Genomic DNA, 21920 nt, shown 5'->3' with positions numbered 1-21920 from the left:
TTACCAAAACTGACACAGGTAGGAATAGATTGAAACTATATTTGTCAAAGAAATTAAATTTGCAATTTGAAAACTTCCTATAAAGAAAACTCCATCCCAAATGTTTTCACTGATCAATTTTATCAAGCATTTAAAGAAGAAATGATACACAATCTTTTTGGAAAACAAAGAATGAGAAAATACTTTCAAAACTTATATCTATCATAACACTAATATAAAACCTATCAAGAACTTTACACAAAAAGAAAATTATAGAAAAATATGCTGCATGAATTCAGCCACAAAAAATTTTCAACAGAGTATTAGAAAATGGAATTCACCAATATATAAAAAGGATAATGCAGCATAACCAGGTGAGCTTTAACCAGAGGAATTCAGTTTGTTTTAATATTTTAAAATCAATCAATGTAATTGGCCATACTGACAGATTAAAGGAAAAAAATCACATAACTGTTTCAATAATTTAGAAAATGTTTTGAACACAATTCAACACTCATTTAAGTTTTAAAATGTCTAGAAACTAGAACGAGAAGGAAATTTCCTCAAACCAATAAAAGGCATCTATAAAAAACTATACTTAACATCATACTTAACAGTGAAATAAATACTGAATTCCTTTGCCCTAAGTTCACAAATAAGATAAAGATATTTCCAACCTTGAGGCAGGCAAAGATGTTTTAGAGAAAACATGGGAAGCATTTATTATGAAAGGAAAATTGATAAATAAGACTTCCTCAAAATTGAAAACCTCTGCTCAACAACAGACAAATATATAAATTAAAGCCTTAGAAAAAATAATTGTATCTTTCAAAGACTTGTATTTAGAATATATATATATACATATATAAGCTCCTACAACTTGGTTTTTTAAAAAATACAACTCAATTTTTAAAATGGGGAAAGAACTTGACTGAATATTACATAAAAGAAGATTTACAAGTGACAAAAAATTATTTAAAAGATTACCAACATCAGCATTATCAAGAATGTGGAACAACTCTTGTATATTGCTTGTAGGATTTTGTAAAATGGTACAAAGTCGAGAAAGGTATTTTATAGTTTCTAAAAAAGTTATACATACATCTACCCAAGATCCAGTAATTCATTCTGAGGTATTTACCCAAGAGAAATTAAAACACATATCCACAAAAGGAAATTGAAGAAAATGATCATAGCAGCTTTCTTCATAATTTTTAAAGATGTCCACCAACAGGTGAATGAATGTTCAACTTATTATGGTATGTTCATAAATTGGAATAGTACTGAAGAAAAAAAATAAACTACTTATGTACATATCAATGTAGATGAATCTCAAAAACATTATGTTAAATAAAAGAAGCCAGACACAAACACTTACTACATGAACCCATTTATATGATATATCAAAACAGTTAACCTGTAGCGAGAGAAATGAGCTTAAAACCTGTCTATAAGGATATAAGTTTTACCTGGAAAACAGCAAAAGGGAATTTTGGGGATTGATAAATATATTCTTTATCTTGATTAGAGTATTAGTTATGTAGGCTTATATATTTTTAAATGTATGAAATTATACAGTTAAAATATGTGTATTTCATTATATGTAAATCTTAACTCCTTAAAAATTTTTCTATGATAGTTCTACTTCTCAGATATACTTAAAGAAGTGATCTATCACCACTCTTATTTTTAAAAGTGTCAAGATTTACAGGACTCAGTAAATTTCAATCTTATAACTCTCATTATGGGATGGAAATGTATATATATATAATACTAATTTTTACATATCAACCTAATATGAGATAAGAAAAAGTTTTTCTATATTCTTAGATGTAAGTAAACAAAAAGGCTTACATCCGTTTGTCACACATGCAATTTTGTAACTGACTGTTTGCTGCAGGCATTTAGAAGATCAATTTTGGCTTGAAGGATCAAGAAAGACTTCATAAAGGAATTTATGACAAAGATGGGATGAGGACAAGGGTGAATGTCCAAGAATATTTATAACTAAAAGTCTATTAAAGCAAGAAAGTTTAGGTTCTGCTTGGGGATTATCAGGTATATTTAATATGGCTAACTGTTAGGGTTTCCAAAATGCTACAATGAGATAAAGTAGTTTGCGACCAGACTGCAACTATCTTTGAATTATACACTATGAAGTTTGTGATTTATTCTAAGCAATAGGAAGATACTGAAGGTTTTCAAGTAGTTACATGCCATGTTCAAACATGGGTTTAGGATATATCAGCATGCCAGAATGGAAGAGTGGAAAGAGAATTGGAATGGGATCAAAAGACATTGGTTGAATGCCTAGATTTGTCACAAACTATGCAACTTTAGAATGTTTCTATAACCTGCATTTTATTCATTCAAAAATTGAAAAGTTGAATTGAACAATCTCTCAAATCCTTAAAAATATTGTAGCCACAAGAACAGGAAGAATGCTTGTGTAATAAAATTAGGGAGAGGTAATAAAAGCTAGAACCTGCAAAGTATCAATGGCAATGGAAACTGGTGTTTGACTATGAGGAATAATTCAATACTGGAACAACAGAAAGGAAAGACCTTACGAGGTTTTGAATATAAGAGACTATCTCTTTCTTTGGGCTTCCAGGTCTGGACTCTCCTGCTATTCACTTTTATTGCTGGAAACTATATAAAAATGTCTTCTGATAAGTGATGTGTGTGCATGTGCTAAGTTGCTTCAGTCATATCTGATGCCTTGCAACCTCGTGGACTGCAACCCTCCAGGCTCCTCTGTCCATGGGATTCTCCAGGAAAGAATACTGGAGTGAGTTGCCATTTCCTTCTTCCTAGTGATAACTCAGTTTAAAAGATTGCATTTAGAAATAATGATACCATTTGATTTTTTTAATTCCTTGAGCTTGTCTAAAAGTGATTATATTTAAATATCTTTTTTAAAGTATAAAATCTTTATTTCAAAACATTATTTTTTTAAAAAAGATGTTTCAGTATATAATGTGTTAAATACCTTTTAAAACAGGAAGCTGACGATAAGCTGCAAGTTTTGGCTGAAATAGATTTTCCATGATAACTCGTTCCATAAAAAATAAGTCCTGTTGAAACTTATCAGATTTAAATACTGCATCTGAGTTGTCATCTTCTTCATCACGAACTTTAGCCAGAATCACATTTTCAATATCCATTAGAGAACTACCTTCACTAACTGTAAAATACAAATATGATGCAATGGCAACATAATTCAAATATTATAATATTAGCTGGTTTGTACATTCTAAAGATTTATCAATGACATTTTGCCATCACTATTTGTTTTCCTCCAGTATTCACAACAACTTTAATAGTTACTTATTGAATATCTTTTAGGAACCAAGCATATGCAAGATATACATATATTATCTCATTTTGGAATCCAAAAATGTGCTATTTTTCAGAAAATAAGCAATGATAACTCATAAGGTAATTTATATCTCCATATATTTTTATTCAAATTGAAATTAAATTATTATCAGCCTTCATTACACCTTCAGATAAAGGTTTAATTTATTGCTTTATAGGAATACTACACTACTGTTGTTTATTAATGCTATAACAAATTACCAAAAACTTAGTGGATTAAATTTAAAGTTCTGGATTAAATTTAAAATTAAATTTAAAGTGGATACAAATTTAAAGTTCTGTAGATTAGAGATCAACCCAAGTCTCACTTGGCCAAACCAAAATGTTAATAGGGTTATGTTCCTTTCTGAAGGCTCTAGAGAATTAATTTCCTTGCCAATTTCTAGAAGCCACCACCAACCTTTCATCCATCTTCAAAAGACAGCAACATTGCCTCTCTCTGATGGTCTTGCCATTACATCTCTCTCTGACCAGAAATGGAAAAAATACTACAATTTTAAGTACCCATTTGATTGGTTTGGGTCCACTCAGGTAATCCAGGATAATCTCCCTCTTTTAGATCCTTATCCTAGTCACATCTGGATAGTCTCTTATCTCATGTAAGGTAATCTATTCATAGGTTCCTGAGATTGGGATGTGTATACATTTGAGGAATGATTATTCTACCTATCACATTACTTAGTAAAAACAGAATGAAGGGGAATCCTACATCCATGAAGATGGAGTAAACACAATTTTCCCTATTCCTTTGCTAAATACAACTAAAAATCTTGGGACGTTAATTTTTTTTTTAAAGGAAGCCTTTGAAAGTCTTTGACAGAAGAAGGCAGAGGAACAAGATTGCTCAGGACCCAGGAAATAACACAGTGGTGAGTTCCCTGGATTTCTTATTACTGCAGATACTCCAGACAAACTTCCTCTCTTTAGCCAAAACTCAGGAAACGAACAATCTTGCAAGAAAGAAAACTTTTAGGATATAACCATTGCTCTACAGAAAAAAAAAACAGAGAAAAAGTTGTAGCCCCACCCATTCCACTAGCCAAGCGGGAAGTCTAGACTTCCATTCTTGCCAGGTTCTAACAAGGCTTTCCAATCTCCCAGCCTTCCAGTGGGTGTGGTGTCAGAAAAGGCTCAGTAAGGAGCCAGGACTTTCAATCCTACCCAAAAAAGAAAAGAATGACTGTGCTGCCCTTTGTGCAATGTCAGTTAAGATCTCTTGGGGAACATGGAATTCCACAGCTATCTGGCAGTAACAAGGTTCTCCTCAGTAGTCAGACTTGGACTGGTACGGTCAGAACTTACAGAACTGCCCCAAAGTAATAAAGCCAAATTCCAATCCATGGTGTCAGGGAGAGTTAACGAGGTGCTCCTATCCCTCCGAGCCATGTAGGTAGGTATCAATGGAAGTTAGAGCTCATCATCTAACTTACCCAAGGTTAGAGCTCCCAATCTAACATTACAGAACAGTAATGAGATGATCCCTTCCCTCAATGTAACTGAAGGGCAAGTGAAAAATATGGATTTCTACTCCAGTAATGGGTGCTTCCCAGGTGGTGCTAGTGGTAAAGAATCTGCCTGCCGACGCAGGAGACGCAAGAAACCCAGGTTTAACCCCTGGATCAGCATGATTCCCTGGAGTAGGAAATGCCAACCCTCTCCAATATTCTTGCCTGGAAAATTCCATGGACAGAGAAACTTGGTGGGCTACAGTCCATGGGGTTGCAAAGAGTCAGAAACGAATGAGTGAATGTGCACACGCACACACACACACACACACACACACACACACAATGGAGCAGTAAACCCCACTTCTACTTTCACCTGGCAGTAATGGAGCAGTAAATACCCCTGTCAAAAGAGTGTCAGACAAATCCCGCTAAAAATGAAGTTTAAACAAGATCCAGTTCTCAAAACATAATACCCCAAATGTCTAAATTTCAAACGTCACTGATCAAAGAACCAGAAAATCTCTACTTAAATTTAACAAAAAAACAAACAAAATAAATATATACCAACACTGATATGACAGAGATGCTTAAATTATATGATAACAGATAAAATATAACTGACATAAAAAATATCTGACAAAAAATTCAACAGATGGGCTCAACAGCAAAATGGAAGGGACAGAGAAGAGAATCAGTGAACTGGAAGAGAGAAAAATAGAAATTCCAAATCTGAAAACCAGAAAGAAAATAATCTGCAAAAAAAAAAAAGAATAGAGGCTCAGAGACCTCTAACAAGATATATAATATTCATGTCATTGGGGAGCGGAGAAAAGGATGAGACCAAAAAAGTACCTGAAGAAATAATAGCTGAAATTTTCAAAAATTTGGCAAAGAATAACATACAGAATCAAGAAACAATGAATTCCAAAGAAGATAAACCTAAAGAAATTCACACCAAGATACCCCATACTAAGCTTCTGAAAACAAAACAAAAATACAGAAAGCACCAAGGAAAAAACATTGTCTTATATACAGAGTGAAATAAACTAAAAACCTTCTGCATAGCAAGGAAACCATCAATAAAATGAAAAGACAACCTATTGAATAGAGGAAAATATTTGCAAACCATATATCTGATAAGGGGTTAATACAAAATATATAAAGAGCTCAAAGAACACAATAGCCAAAAAAAACAAAGACAGAAGATAAGCTAAAGAGACATTTTTCCCAAACGGCGCATGAGATGTTCAACATCACCAATTATCAGGGAAATGCAAGGCATTAGGTTAAGTGGTCCTATTCATCACAGGGGACTGGAATGCAAAAGTAGGAAGTCAAGAGATACCTGGATTCAGTTAAGTTTGGCCTTGCAGTACAAAATGAAGCAGGGCAAAGGCTAACGGAGTCTCACCAAGAGATGCACTGCTCATAGCAAACACCATTTTCCAACAACACAAGAGAAGACTCTACACATGGACATCACCAGATGGTCAATAGTGAAATCAGATTGATTATACTTTTTGCAGCAGAAGATGGAGAAGCTCTATACAGTCAGCAAAAACAAGACCGGAAGCTGACTGTGGCTGAGACTGTGAAATCCTTATTGCAAAATTCAGACTTAAATTGAAGAAAGTAGGGAAAACCACTAGGCCATTCAGGTATGACCTAAATCAAATCCCTTGCATACAGTGGAAGTGACAAATAGATTAGACAAAGGGATTAGATATGATAAGAGTGCCTGAAGAACTATGGACAGAGGTTCATGACATTGTGTAGGAGGCAGGGATCAAAACCATCCCCAAGAAAAAGAAATGAAAAAAGGAAAAATGGTTATTTGAGTAAGCCTTAAAAATAGCTGAGAAAAGAGGAGAAGTGAAAAGGACAAAAGGAAAGATATACCCATCTGAATGCAGAGTTCCAAAGAATGGCAAGGAGAGATAAGAAAGCCTTCCTCAGTGATCAATGCAAAGAAATAGAGGAAAACAATAGAATGGGAAAGACTAGAGATTTCTTCAAGAAAATTAGATACCAAGGGAACATTTCATGCAAAGATGGGCTCAATAAAGAACAGAAACAGTATGGACCTAACAGAAGCAGAAGATATTAAGAAGAGGTAGCAAGAATACACAGAACTATACAAAAAAGATCTTAATGGCCTATGAAGGTGTGATCACTCAGCTAGAGCCAGACATCCTGGGATGCAAAGTCAAGTGGGCCTTAGAAAGCATCACTACGATCAAAGCTAGTGGAAGTGATGGAATTCCAGCTGACCTATTTCAAATCCTAAAAGACGATGCTGTACAAATATTGCACTCAATATGCCAGCAAATTAGGAAAACTCAGCAGTGGCCACGGGCTGGAAAAGGTCAGTTTTCTTTCCAGTTCCAAAGAAGGGCAATGCCAAAGAATGTTCAAATTGCCGCACAATTGCACTCACATCAAACACTGGCAGGTAACGCTCAAAATTCCCCAAGCTAGGCTTCAACAGGACATGACTTGAGAAATCCCAGATGTTCAAGTTGGATTTAGAAAATGCAGGGGAAACCAGAGATTAGATTGCCAACTTCTGTTGGATCATACAAAAAGCAAGAGAATTCCAGAAAAACATCTCCTTCTGTTTCATTGACCATGCAAAAGTCTTTGAGTGTATAGCTCACAACAAAATGTAGAAAATTCTTAGAGATGGGAATACCAGACCACTTTACCTGCCTCTTGAGAAATCTCTATGCAGGTCAAGAAGCAACAGTTAGAACTGCACATGGAACAATGGACTGGTTCCAAATTGGGAAAGGAGTTCGTCAAGGATGTATATTGTCACTCTGCTTATTTAACCTATATGCAGAATACATCATGTGAAATGCCAGGCTGGATAAAGCACAAGCAGAATCAAGATTGCCAGGAGAAATATCAATAACCTCAGATATGCAGATGACTCCATTCTTATGGCAGAAAGTGAAGAGGAACTAAAGAGTCTCTTGATGAAGGTGAAAGAGGAGAGTGAAAAAGTTGGCTTAAAGCTCAACATTCAGAAAACTAAGATTATGGCATCCGGTCCCATCACTTCACGGCAAATAGATAAGGAAAAAATGGAAACAGTGACAGACTTTATTTTCTTGGGCTCCAAAATCACTGCAGATGGTGACTGCAGCCATGAAATTAAAAGACACTTGCTCCTTGGAAGAAAAGCCATGACCAACCTAAACAGTAGAGACATTACTTTGCCAACAAATGTCCATCTAGTCAAAGCTATAGTTTTTCCAGTAGTCATGTACAAATGTGAGAGTTGGACTATAAAAAGGCTGAACAGTGAAGAATTGATGCTTCTGAACTTTGGTGTTGGAGAAGACTCTTGAGAGTCCTTTGGACAGCAAGGAGATCAAACCAGTCAATCCTAAAAGAAATCAACCCTGAATATTCATTGGAAGGACTGATGCTGAAACTGAAGTTCCAATACTTAGGCCACCTGATGAGAAGAGCCGACTCATTAGAAAAGACTCGGATGCTGGGAAACTGTGAGGCAGAAGGAGAAGGGGATGACAGAGGATGAGATGGTTGGATGGCATCACTGACTCAATGAACATGAGTTTGAGCAAGCCCTGGGAGATGGTAAAGGACAGGGAAGCCTGGTGTGCTGTAGTCCACGGGGTCACAAAGAGTTGGACATAACTGAGTGACTGAATAACAACAATGTTAAGTGAAATAAAACAGAGAGAGAAAGACAAATACTATATGATTTCACTCATATGCAGACTATAAAAAATAAAAACAAAACTCATAAACAAATTGATGGCTATTAGAGGGGAGGGAGGTTGAGGGGTAGGTGAAATGGCTAAAGTTGGAGGTTTATAGAGTGACAGTAACTAGACTTATTGTGGTGATCACTTTGTAGTGTACACAAAGATCAAATTATTATGTTGCACACTTGAAACTAATATAATGTTATAATTCAATTATCCCAATTTTTAAAAAGCTGAAATAAATGAAATCTTACTTTTTTCTAAATTACTCCCTGGCAGTGTTTGTTCCCAGTCTTTTGAAGGTACACTTGCTTTACTACTTGATTCAATCATAGATCGTTTTGATGGTAAAGATGAAAGCTCCAAAGCATTGTAAGAATCATACAAATCCCAAGCTGTGGACATTATACCTAAAGAAAAGGAAGGTAAACATTACTTTAAACCAAATTATAATATTTTAAATTATATATAGCTAGCTATAGCAAAATCTAAGGTAAGAATATCTATTGTTCAGGGAAAAAATATTATTGTTTTACAATAGTGGCAAAAAATACTTAATAATGCCCATGGATTGTAGCCCGCCAGGGTCCTCTGTCCATGGAATTCTCCAGGTCAGAAAACTGGAGTGGGTAGCCATTCCCTTCTTCAGGGGATCTTCCCAACCTAGGGATCAAGCCCAGGTCTCCAGCATTGCAGGCAGATTCTGTACCATCTGAGCCACCTGCTGCTGCTGCTAAGTCGCTTCAGTCGTGTCCGACTCTGTGCGACCCCATAGACGGCAGCCCACCAGGCTCCACCGTCCCTGGGATTCTCCAGGCAAGAATACTGGAGTGGGTTGCCATTTCCTTCTCCAGTGCATGAAAGTGAAAAGGGACAGTGAAGCCGCTCAGTCGTGTCCGACTCTTCGCGACCCCATGGACTGCAGCCTACCAGGCTCCTCCATCCATGGGATTTTCCAGGCAAGAGTACTGGAGTGGGGTGCCACTGCCTTCTCCCTCTGAGCCACCAGGGAAGCCCAATTTTAGTTTAGGTAACATCATTACATTTGTTCATTGGACTAAATTTAATTAACCTAAGAAACAGAAAACCTAGGAAATAGATATTATGTACATGCCATAATTATGTACAAGTTAGAATAATAAATCATGATTGTGACTTCCTAATTTTATACTATCATACACTATTAAAGAAATCTTATTTTAGCTACTATCAGAAAAATGGTATTCCTAACTATACCTAAGTTTTGAGTACTTCTGAGTGTAAGATTGTGTGAATAGTTTTTAAAAGTTTTAAAACATCGTTTCTATCTTCTGGTTTAATCCAGACTATAAAAGAATAACAATTGGCCATATAACATTTATAGAAAAATAATTTTATTTTAGCTGAGTAAAAAGACATGCTTACTGTAAAAGAAAAGGTAAATAAGACTTACATTTCCATAACCTAGAAATAACTGGTAACATTTTTGTGTATGTCCTTCCAGATTGACATAAATATATATTATGTGTTAACACATGAACAAATACACATGCATTTTTTAATTAAAATGATCTCATATCACACATATTTTTTAAAAGAGTTTTTACTATAGTATATAATATACATAGAAAACAAACTGTCTTCATGAAATGTACCAAGTTTTAGAATTTAATTGTATTTTAAAAAGTTAGCTAGGAACACTAACACATTCATTGAATTATCCATTTATTTGAAATGCGACTTCTATAATAAAGTATTGTATGTGGACTTGTTAGGTAGGAAACTTTTTGTCAGTTTTTCTGAATCTTTACAGAGGCAACTTCAGCTAAATTGACATTTCTGGCTTCTCTGTGTCCCTTATTCACACATTATCAGGCAAAGAGAAATGACTAATCCTACAGGAAAGTTTAGGAGACGGAATTACAACTTGGCCACTTCTGGATTCTTTTGTTAAGTCTGCTCATTTGCAGAAAGCATGCATTCTCATCTGTTCTCACCCATGCAGAGAAGGTCTGCACTTTCTAGCTGTGCCAGTTATTGTTGGTAAGATCTATTCTGAAGGGAAGAAATAGCAAGTGCACTCAGCTGTGGATGAAAGGCTACATGTAATTCTGTATTGTATATTTCGAAGTTGCTAAGAGAGTAGCTCCTAAAAGTATTCATCGCAAGAAAAAGATTTTTCTATCTACATATGGTGATGAATGTTTAGCAGACTTACGATCGTGGTCACTTCAAAATGTATACAAACATCTAACTGATTTGTTATACACCTGAAACTAACATTATATGCCAATTATATCTCAATGAAAATTAAAATATAAAAGAATTAGAGCAGAAATCAGTAAAATTGAAAACAGAAAATCAATAGAGAAAATCAATGAAACTAAAAGTTGGTTCTTAGAAAAGATTTATAAAATCAATAAGTCTCTACCCAAGATAACTAAGATAAAAGTACTAATATCATACGTGAAAGAGAGGATGTCTCTTCAGATTCCATAAACATCAAAAAGATAACAAAGAAACACTATGAACAACTCTATCCCAATAGATTTGATAATCTTGATGAAACTGACCAATTCCTTGAAAGGCACAATCTGCCAAAACTCACACAAGAAAGCACAGACAATCTGTATAGTCTTATCTCAATTAAGGAAACTGAGTCATAATTAATAATCTTCCAAAACCAACAGCACTGGGCCCAAATACACGCATTGAACTCTACTAATAATTTAAGGAGAAAATTGCACCAATTCCCTGTAATATCTTTCAGAAGATAGAAATAGAGGGAATGCTTAACTCATACTTTGAGGCCAGCATTACTCTAGTACCAAAAACAGACCACAAGAAAGGAAAATGGCAGATGAATAACTTTCATGAACATAGATGCAAGAATCCTCTACAAAATATCAGCAACCAAATCCAACAATATATAAAGAGAATTACACACCACAACTAAGTGGAGCTTCTCCCAGATATGCAAAGCTAGTTCAGCATTGGAAAATCGATTGATGTAATCCATAATATCAGGATAAAGAAGAAAAATGACTTGACCATATCAACAGATTCAGAAAAAGCACTTGGCAAAATCCAACACTCATTCATGATAAAAACTCACAGTAAACTAGGAATAGAGGGGGAACTTCCTCAACTTGATAAAGAACACCTACAAAACCCAATGAGTTTCTTCTAGAAACTAGAAAATATTTCACTAACATCAGAACAAGGCAAAGGTGTCCCCTCTTACCACTTCTTTTCAACATCATACTGGAAGTCCAAGCTAATGCAGTAAAATAAGAAAAAGTAAATGTTAATAAAAGAAATACAGAATGGAAAGGAAGAAATAAACTGTTTTTAAACTCAGATAACATAATCATCTATATAGAAAATCTGAAAGAATTAACAAAAAAACTACTGAACTAGTAAGTGTTTATAGCAAAGTTTCAGAGTACAAGGTTAACACTATACAAAAATCAACCTCTTTGCTATATATTAACAATGAACAAAGGAACTTGAAATTTGAAACAATATGATCTACATAAGCACCCAAAAGTGAACTAGGAATAAGTCTAACAAAATATGTACAAAATGTATTATAAGGAAGACTACAAGCTCTGATGAACAAAATTAAAGAGTGAAATAAATGGAGAGATATTCCATGTTTACTGATAGCATGACAACTCTGCATTGTCATGATACCTGTCCTGCCTAAATTGATCTATAGTTTCAATGCAGTTTCAATCAAAATCGAAGCAAGTTACTTTGTGCATATCAACAAACAGATTCTAGGGGAGACTTTCAAGATGGTGGAGGAGTAAGACTTGGAGATCATCCTCCCCCCTACAAATACATCAAAAATACTTCTGCATGTGGAACAACTCCTACAGAACACCTACTAAATGCTGGCAGAAGACTTCATGTTTCCAGAAAGAAAGCAACACAACATTGTAAAGCAGTTTTCCTCCAATTAAAAAAGAAGTGAACTGACAAAAAGGAACTGATTCTAAAGTTTCTATAAAGGGACAAAAGACCCAGAAAAGCCAGTACAATATTGAAGACAAAGAACAAAATAGGAGCACTGACACTACTCAACCTGAAGACTTACTACACTGCTACAGTAATCAAGATAATGTGTACAGAACAGAATAGAGAGTTCAGAAATACACTGACATTAACATAGTCAGCTAATCTCTGTCAAAGGAACAAAAATAGATGAAGTAAAGATAGTCTTTTCAACAAATGGTGCTGGAACAAACTGGACATCCAAGCGCCAAAAATAATAATAATAATAATTAATCTAGACATAGATCTTACGTCCTTCAGGAAAATTAACTAAAAACTTGTTTTAAACATAAAAGTAAAAGGCAAAACTAGAAAACTCCTAGAATAAAATATAGGCAAAAATTTAGATGACCTTGAGTATGGCAATGACTTTTTAGAAACAACAGCAAAAGTACAATCCATTAAGCAATAATTGATAATCTGGGTTTTATTAAAATTAAAAATGTCTGCTTTGTAAAAGGAAATGTCAAGAGAATAACAAGACAAGCCATACACTGGAAGAAAACATTTGCTTAAGATACAACTGAAAAAGGACTATTGTTCAAAATATACAAATATCTTTTGATCTTTAACAATAAGAAAACAACCAATCAAATTTTAAAATGGGCCAAAGAACTTAAGAGATACCTCATCAAAAAAGACATACATGTGGCAAGTAAGTATATGAAAATACACTCCTCATCATATGTCATCATGGGAAAATAAATTAAAATAAAAATGAGGGGACTTCCCTGTGGTCCAGTGGTTGGGACTTGGCACTTTCACTGCTGGGACCAGGGTTTGATTCCTAATTGGCTAACCAGAATTCCACAAGCTGCACAGCATAGCCAACCCCCACCCAAACAAACAAAAATAAGGTACCACTGCACACTGCTAGAAAAGTCAAAATCTGGAATACTGACAACACTAGTGAGGATGTGGAACCACAGGAACTCTCCATCACTGCTGGTGGGAATGCAAAATGGTACGATCACTTTAGAAGGCAGTGTGGCTATTTTTTAAAAAAATAAAAATACTGTTTCCATACAATCCAGCAATCACACTCCTTAATATTTACCCAAAGGACTTAAAAACCTATGTCTACACACAAAAAATGCATATAGATATTTATACCAGCTTTATTGATAATTGCCAAAAATTGAAACAATCAAGATGCCCTTCAGTAGGCAAGTGAATAAATTAACTGTTGGTACATCCAGATAATGGATAACTAAGAATCTGGCTACCTATGGTTCTACAAGTCTTCTAGTATAGGGGACTGGAAGGCAAAAATAGGAAAAGATATCTGGAGTAACAGGCGAATGCAAAAATAGGAAGAGATACCTGGAGTAACAGGCAAATTGGCCTTGGAGTACAGAATGAAGCAGGGCAAAGGCTAATAGTGTTTTGCCAAGAGAACGCACTGGTTATAGCAAACACCATCTTCCAACAACACAAGAGAAGACTCTACACATGGACATCACCAGATGGTCAACACCAAAATCAGATTGATCATATTCTTTGCAGCCAAAGATGGAGAAGCTGTATACAGTCAGTAAAAACAAGACCAGGAGCTGACTGTGGCTCAGATCATGAACTCCTTATTACCAAATTCAGACTTAAATTGAAGAAAGTAGGGAAAACTAATAGGCCATTCAGGTATGACCTAAATCAAATCCCTTATGATTATACAGTGGAAGTGACAAATAGATTCAAGAGATTAGATCTGATAGAGTGCCTGAAGAACTATGGTCGGAGGTTCATGACATTGTACAGGAGGCAGGGATCAAGACTATCTCCAAGAAAAAGAAATGCCAAAAGGCAAAATGGTAGTCTCAGGAGGCCTTACAAGTAGCTGTGAAAAGAAGAGAAGTGAAAGGCAAAGGAAAAAAGGAAAGATATACTCATTTGAATGCAGAATTTCAAAGAATAGCAAGGAGAGATAAGAAAGCCTTCCTCAGTGATTAATGCAAAGAAATAGAGGAAAACAATAGAATGGGAAAGACTAGAGATCTCTTCAAGAAAATTATAGATACCAAGGGAACATTTCATGCAAAGATAGGCACAATAAAGAACAGAAACAGTATGGACCTAACAGATGCAGAAGATATTAAGAGGTGGCAAGAATACACAGAAGAACTATACAAAAGAAATCTTCATGACCCAGATAATCATGATGCTGTGATCACTCACCTAGAGCCAGACATCCTGGAATGAGAAGTCAAGTGGGCCTTAGAAAGCATCACTACAAACAAAGCTAGTGGAGGTGATGGAATTCCAGTTGAGCTATTTCAAATCCTGAAAGATGATGCTGTGAAAGTGCTGCACTCAATATGCCAGCAAATTTGGAAAACTCAGCAGTGGCCACAGGACTGGAAAACGTCAGTTTTCATTCCAAACCCAAAGAAAGGCAATGCCAAAGAACGCTCAAACTACCGCACAATTGCACTCATCTCACATGCTAGCGAAGTAATGCTCAAAATTCTCCAAGCCAGGCTTCAACGGTACATGAACCGTGAACTTCCAGATGATCCAGCTGAATTTAGAAAAGGCAGAGGAACCAGAGATCAAATTGCCAACATCCGTTTGAACATCAAAAAAGTGAGAGGGTTACAGAAAAACATCTACTTATGCTTTATTGACTATGCCATAGCCTTTGACTATGAGGACCACAACAAATCGTAGAAAATTCTTCAAGAGATGGGGATATCAGACTACCTGATCTGCCTCCTGAGAAATCTGTATGCAGATCAAGAAGCAACAGTTAGAACTGGACATAGAACAACAGACTGGTTCCAAATTGGGAAAGGAGTACGTCAAGATTGTATATTATCACCCTGCTTATTTAACTTTTATACAGAGTACATCATAAGAAATGCTGGACTGGATGAAGCACAATCTGGAATCAAGATTGCCGGGAGAAATACCAATAACCTCAGATATGCAGATGACACCACCCTTATGGCAGAAAGTGAAGAAGAACTAAAGAGCCTCTTGATGACAGTGAAAGAGGAGAGTGAAAAAGTTGGCTTAAAACTCAACATTGAGAAAACTAATATCATGGCATCTGGTCCCATCACTTCATGGCAAATAGAGGGGGAAACAATAGAAACAGTGACAGACTTTATTTTTGGGGGGCTCCAAAATCACTGCAGATGGTGACTGCAGCCATGAAATCAAAAGACACTTGCTCCTTGGAAGAAAAGTTATGACCAACCTAGACAACATATTAAAAGTCAGAGACCTTACTTTGCCAACAAAGGTCTGTCTAATCAAAGTTTTGGTTTTCCCGGTAGTCATGTATGGATGTGAGAGTTGGAATATAAAGAAAGCTGAGCGCCGAAGAATTGATGCTTTTGAACTGTGTTGTTGGAGAAAACTCTTGAGAGTCTCTTGGACAGCAAGGAGATCTAACCAGTCCATCCTAAAGGAAATCAGTCCTGAGTGTTCATTGGAAGGACTGATGATGAAGCTGAAACTCCAATACTTTGGCCACCTGATGGGAAGAACTGACTCATTTGAAAAGACCCTGATGCTGGGAAAGATTGAAGGTGGGAGGAGAAGGGGATGACAGAGGATGAGATAGTTGGATGGCATCACCAACTCAATGGACATGAGTTTGAGTAAGCTCCAGGAGTCAATGATGGACAGGGAAGCCTGATGTGCTGCAGTCCATGGGGTCACAAAGAGTTGGACACAAATGAGCAACTAAACTGCACTGAACATTTTTGAGTTAATTTTTGCATATGATATGAGGCTGAATCCAACTTTATTCTTTCACATGTGGCTATCTATTTGCCCCAGCACCAGTTGATGGTCTTGGTACATTTATCAAAAATCACTTAACTATATATCTGAGGGTTAATTTCTGGGATCCCTGTTCTATTCTTCTGGTTTATATATCTATCTATATGCTGGTACAACCTATTTTGATCATAACTTTATAGCAAGTTTTTAAACCAGGAAGTATGAGGTCTCTAACTCTGTTCTTTTTCAAGATTGTTTTTGCTACTTGGAGATCCCTTGATATTCCACATAAATTTTAGGATGGTTTTTTTTCTGTTGTTGCAGGAAAGTCTTTGGGGGTACTTCCCTGGCAGTCCACTGGTTAAGACTCTGCGCTTCCACTACAGGGGATGCAGTTCATCCCTGGTCAGGGAACTAAGATCTCACCTGGCTTACAGAATGACTAAGAAATGAAAATTAAAAAAAAATTTCAAAGTCTTTGGCATTATTCTGGGTGGTATTCACATCTTAATAACATTAAGTCAATTAATAAACACCAAATGTATTCCCATTTTCTTAGGTATCCTTTAAATTTTTCAGCAATGTTTTATGGTTATCAGTGTACAAGTTTTTCATCTCCTTAATTAAATTTATTCCGACATATTTTATTATTTTGGATGCTATTAGAAACACAATTACTTTCTTAATTTCCTTTTTGGACTGCTATAGGTAGTATGTAGAAATACAAATGAATTTTGTGTGTTAATTTTACATTGTGCAACTTTTCTTTTTATTGTGATTTCTTTTTATTGTAACTATATGAGATGATGGATGTTAAATAAACCTATTGTGGTAATCATTTCACAATACATGTAAATCAAACCATCATGCTGTACTTATATATTGATGCATGTCAATTATTTTTCAATAAAACTGGAAAAAACATTCTCTTATTAGAAAACATATAGATGGGTCATGGTTTTTTTCTTCCAGTTTTTTTGATGTTTGTTGTCTTTTTTAAATCTATCCTGCCAACTTTTATTCTTTAATTGGAGTCTTTAATCCATTTATTTAAAGTAATTATTGTTTAGGAAGGACTTCTGATGCTTTTAATTTGTCTTCTTTATGTCATATACTTTATTCTTCAAATCCTCCATAACTGTCTTCTTTTATCTTTGATATTTTTATAGTGTACCATTCTTATTCTTAGTTTTCTTTTCTGCAATTTTTAAGTTATTTCTTGGTGATTGCCTTGGGGATTAAAATTAATTTCTTAAAATTGTAATAATCTACTTTAAAATAATACTATCTTACTTCCATTACATAAACTGCTTCTATACAGCTAAATCCCACCCACTTTAAGTTGATGTCACAAATTATATCTTTAAACTTTGTATGCCCGGTAGCACAGATTTAGAATTATTATTTAATGCATTTATTTTAAATCACATTGCAAATATACAGGAGTTACAAATCAAAATTACAATACTGGCTTTTTATATTTACCTATGTAGCTACTTTTATCAGTGTTCTTTATTTCTTTATATGTCTTTGAATTACTTTCTAATAGTGATAAGTATAATATACTCTTTCTGAATTAGGCAAGAGAAGACAAATGCCTTGAGTCAATATTCCAGGAAGCTTCTAGACACGTTAAAACATACAAATCAAATTCTTTGAGAATAGGGTTTGCTCTGTTCCTTCCAGAACCAAGGGCCTGGGTCTCACACTAGGAAGGCAGGCTTCTGTCTTTAAGACCACCACTGTATCTGGGAGGGGAGTGGGACAAGAGAAAATAAAGATGCCACAAATCTTCCCTTAATATGTGAAGAGTACAAAGTTCCATAATATAGTTTGTATAAAAATCAAGATTGATAATTATGCTATTCAAATCTCCTATATCTGTATTTATTACTTATTAACTAAATTGTCAAAATTTGAAAGCTGTAGATCACAGTACCCAGCTATTGTTGTAATTTGGCCAAATCATTTCATTTTGCCTTATATACTTTATTATAATAGTTGTTAATCGAAAGACCCAATGGATGTATATTAAAATATGGTAATTTACCAAGCAGAATAAAACATAAATTACCTTTGTCTTCTTTCAAGATTTTGTCACATTGAACATCTTTATTCTTTGGTGCTCCATTAATAGTCTGCATCATCCTTTCTACATATAAGTCATTGCCCAATCTATTTCGACAAAGAGTCTCATAGTTCTTGTTTCTTTGGCTATAAAAAATAATATATACTCAACTTACTAATAAAAATTAATTTTTATCACACATATCTTTTTATATTATACTTTTTCTCAAAATTACATTATTTAATGTAGATTGCAGTAAAAATTGAAGTGAACAATCAAAAGACTTCTTAGAAAAAGATTCCATTAAACTACCTCCAAAGGACTCTTTTACACCCTACTCCCCAACATCCCTACAACTTTGAGTACCCACCAACAATGTCCTTGCACTATTTCCACATAGGTTTTATGAACTTTGATATAGACACTCAAAAAAAACTCACAAATTTCTCTCAAAGTACTACTTTTGTGTCATTCCATAATATGTACTGCATGTGTGTGTGTATGCTCAGTTAAGCCCAACTCTCTGCAACCCCATGGACTGTTGCCCACCAGGCTCCTCTGTCCATGGGATTCTTCAAGCAAGAATACTGGAGTGGATTGCCGTTTCTTTCTCTGGGTTTCTTCCTGACCCAGGGATCAAATTCGGGTCTCTTGCATCTCTTGCATTAGCAGGTGGATTCTTTACCACTAGCATGGCCTGGGATGCCCTGTACTATGTATTATTTTCATGATTATTTAGTTCTGAGTATTTCTTTGATTTCCATTATGTTTCTCCTTTGGTTCATGAGGAACTTACAAAATGCACTTTTTAACTTTCAAAAGTGTATGTGAATATGTCTCTATGTTTTAGTTGAGATTTATGCTATTAATTTTTAACTTCATTCCACTGTGGTCAGAGAATTTAATTTGTCAGATATCACTTCTTTGAAATTTTTGAAACCTTGCTTCATGGCCTTGTACATGGGTGAGTTGTATAATATTTCATGTGTGCTTGAAAAGAGTGTGTGTCCTCTAATTGTTGAATTCAGAGTTCTATATATGACCATTAAACTATGGTTTTGGTTCAAATTTTCTATAACTATGCTAATTTTTTACCTGATTGACATCAATAATTATGAGAGGCATGTTTATATCTCTTATTTTAATACTTCTCAAGTTTCCAATTTTTGCTTCATATCTTAAGAGGTTATTTTATTAGAAGTTTCACGTTTAGAATTATTATACCTTCCTTATCATTATGAAGTGACTCTAGCCCTGATAATGCTATTGGTTTGTTTCTCTGTAAATGATATGTTCTTTACTGTTTTCTTCTGCTTTTAAAATCTTTTAGAGACTATCTTAGTGGTCCAGTGGCTAAGAATCCACCTTCCAATGCAGCGGACATAGTTCAATCTCTGGTCAGGGAAATAAGATCCCACATGCTGCAGGGCAATGAAGCCAATACGGCACTACTACAGCACCCGTGTGCTGTAACTGGTGAAGGCTGCACGGTGCAACTACTGAGTCCACGTGCTCTAGAGCTCCTGTGCCACAAGAGAAGCCCATGTGCCACAACAAAGAGCCCATGTGCCACAGCAGAGACCCAGAGTAGCCAAAAGAAAAAAATTCTTCTTTTAATATTTGGCATTTTGGAGTATGAGTACAATGTATCCTTTGGTGTGTGTAGATTTCTTTCTTTTTTTATTTATTCCTATTTCTGTGGAATGGTGTTTTTCAACAGTTTGGGGAAATCCTTACTGTCTTTGAATAGCACCTCTCTTCCATTCTTTGCATTCTTTCGGAAATGATTAGCTGTACGTTAGACCCTTAGCCTATTATCAATATCTGTTTAATTTCTCTCTGATGCTTTAGGTATCATTTTTCTCTCCAAGATTTTGCATAACTTAGATCTAAGTTTTGATTTATTAAATAGTTATTCAATTATGTCTTGTTTAAATTTTAAATGCTTACTTTTTTAATAACAAAGATTAAAGCTTTGTTTATTTTTTAATTTTAACAACTATATCAACTAAACTTTATTTTAAAATTCTTTTAAAATGTTTTTGCAATTATCAGTCATCATTTTGACAGTTTCTTAGGGTTAATGATGTTTTGACTCTGTCTTATTTTTCTTATATTTTTTTCAGTTATTTTTGACTGTGCTAGATCTTCATCGTGTGTGGGCTTTCTCCAGCTGCAGCAAGCAGGGCCTACTCTCTAGCTGCAGCGTGCAGGTTTCTCATTGCAGTGGCTTCTCTTGTTGCACAGCACGGGCTCTAAGGTGAGCAAGGTTCAGCAGTTGTAGTGTTCAGGCTCAGTAGTTGCAGCACAGGGGCCTACTTGCTTTGAGGTGTGTGGGACAGAACCAGTGTCCCCTACATCATAAGGTGGACTCTCAACTACTGTCACACCAGAGAAGCCCCTTAACTCTTTTATTTAAATATTTCACATGTATTTTATACTTTATATTTTGTAACATCATTATCTATAGTCCTCAGGATCTAGATCTAGGATTTCTTATTTTTTTAACTTCTCATCCATATTGTCTTTTTTCTTTATTGGTAATTTTTCCTAAACATGCTGAGGAAACCTTAAGAGTCTAACTGGAATATGCCTTCCTCCAGAGAAGAGTTGTATTTCCTTATCGATAGTAGCTAGGAGACCCTACTGCCCTGGCCCACTTGAGATAACTGAGATCCTCTTAAGGGTCTTGGTTTAATATAAGAGCCTCTCTTTTGATTCTCTCAATTTGGGGGGGATCCAAGACTTACTGGTGGGCTCTAGATCCATGTGCTAACATTATCATTTGCCTCAGCATCTCTCCCTCTCTGATTTTAGATCACTTATCTATCCCATTGTTATTCTTTTCCTTTCCTTTTTCTGGTCCTAGGAGTTTTCCCTTATGTCTCATGTGCTTTAAAAAAAGAATGTTATTCAAGATCTAACTGTACTATATTTTATAGTCCAAACAATTTTACAATATTTTATATTTGGGTAAAAATAATACCATAAAAATTATGCTAGTGATGAATTTTTTAGTACTATGAATCATATTAAAATTATACTTGAAGGCAAATAATCTGAATAACTATATAAGTACTAAATAATCTACTTATGTAGCTATATTAATTTAGACAGAGCAGACTTTGGAGCAAGGAAAATTATTTGAGATAAAGAGGGGCATTATATAATGATAAAGGGGTCAAGTCTACAAAAAGACGTAACAATCCTTTATGTATATGTGCCTAACAGCAGAACTTCAAAATACATGAGGCAGAAACTAATGACTCATTTATATTCATTAATAAAGAGAAATGGAAAATCTGCTCTTAATAGTAAGTTTCATCATATCCCCATAACACATTTTCCCTTCTTAAGTTTAAGTTGTTTTGAATATAAAACTGGCAGTCATTTCTTTTTAAATTGAAAATAATTCATATATGTATAAAAGAAAAAAATCATTAAAACCTATACTGAGACTTAGAAGCTTCCTTTATTTGTTATTTAACTTAGTAGCTCACCTATTTTTTAAAGAATATGGTAAAGCTATGAGTTACTCCTCTA

At 35.0% G+C, this 21920-nt stretch overlaps 1 protein-coding gene across 1 annotated transcript in view; it reads right to left on the bottom strand.

Moving 5' to 3' along the window:
- The window catches only part of DNAI4 (dynein axonemal intermediate chain 4), a 99816-nt gene that overhangs the window by 41347 nt on the left and 36549 nt on the right, over window positions 1-21920 (bottom strand). Inside the window, 3 exon segments of the mRNA XM_081490763.1 lie at window positions 2972-3166; window positions 8800-8955; window positions 18384-18523. Of these exon segments, the coding sequence (XP_081346889.1) occupies window positions 2972-3166; window positions 8800-8955; window positions 18384-18523 (491 nt within the window).

The sequence above is a fragment of the Giraffa tippelskirchi genome, chromosome 5 (assembly GCF_054371585.1).
Source record: "Giraffa tippelskirchi isolate mGirTip1 chromosome 5, T2T-mGirTip1v1.2.pri, whole genome shotgun sequence".
Classification (NCBI taxonomy): domain Eukaryota; kingdom Metazoa; phylum Chordata; class Mammalia; order Artiodactyla; family Giraffidae; genus Giraffa; species Giraffa tippelskirchi.
This window is presented reverse-complemented; position numbering and strand designations above follow the sequence as displayed.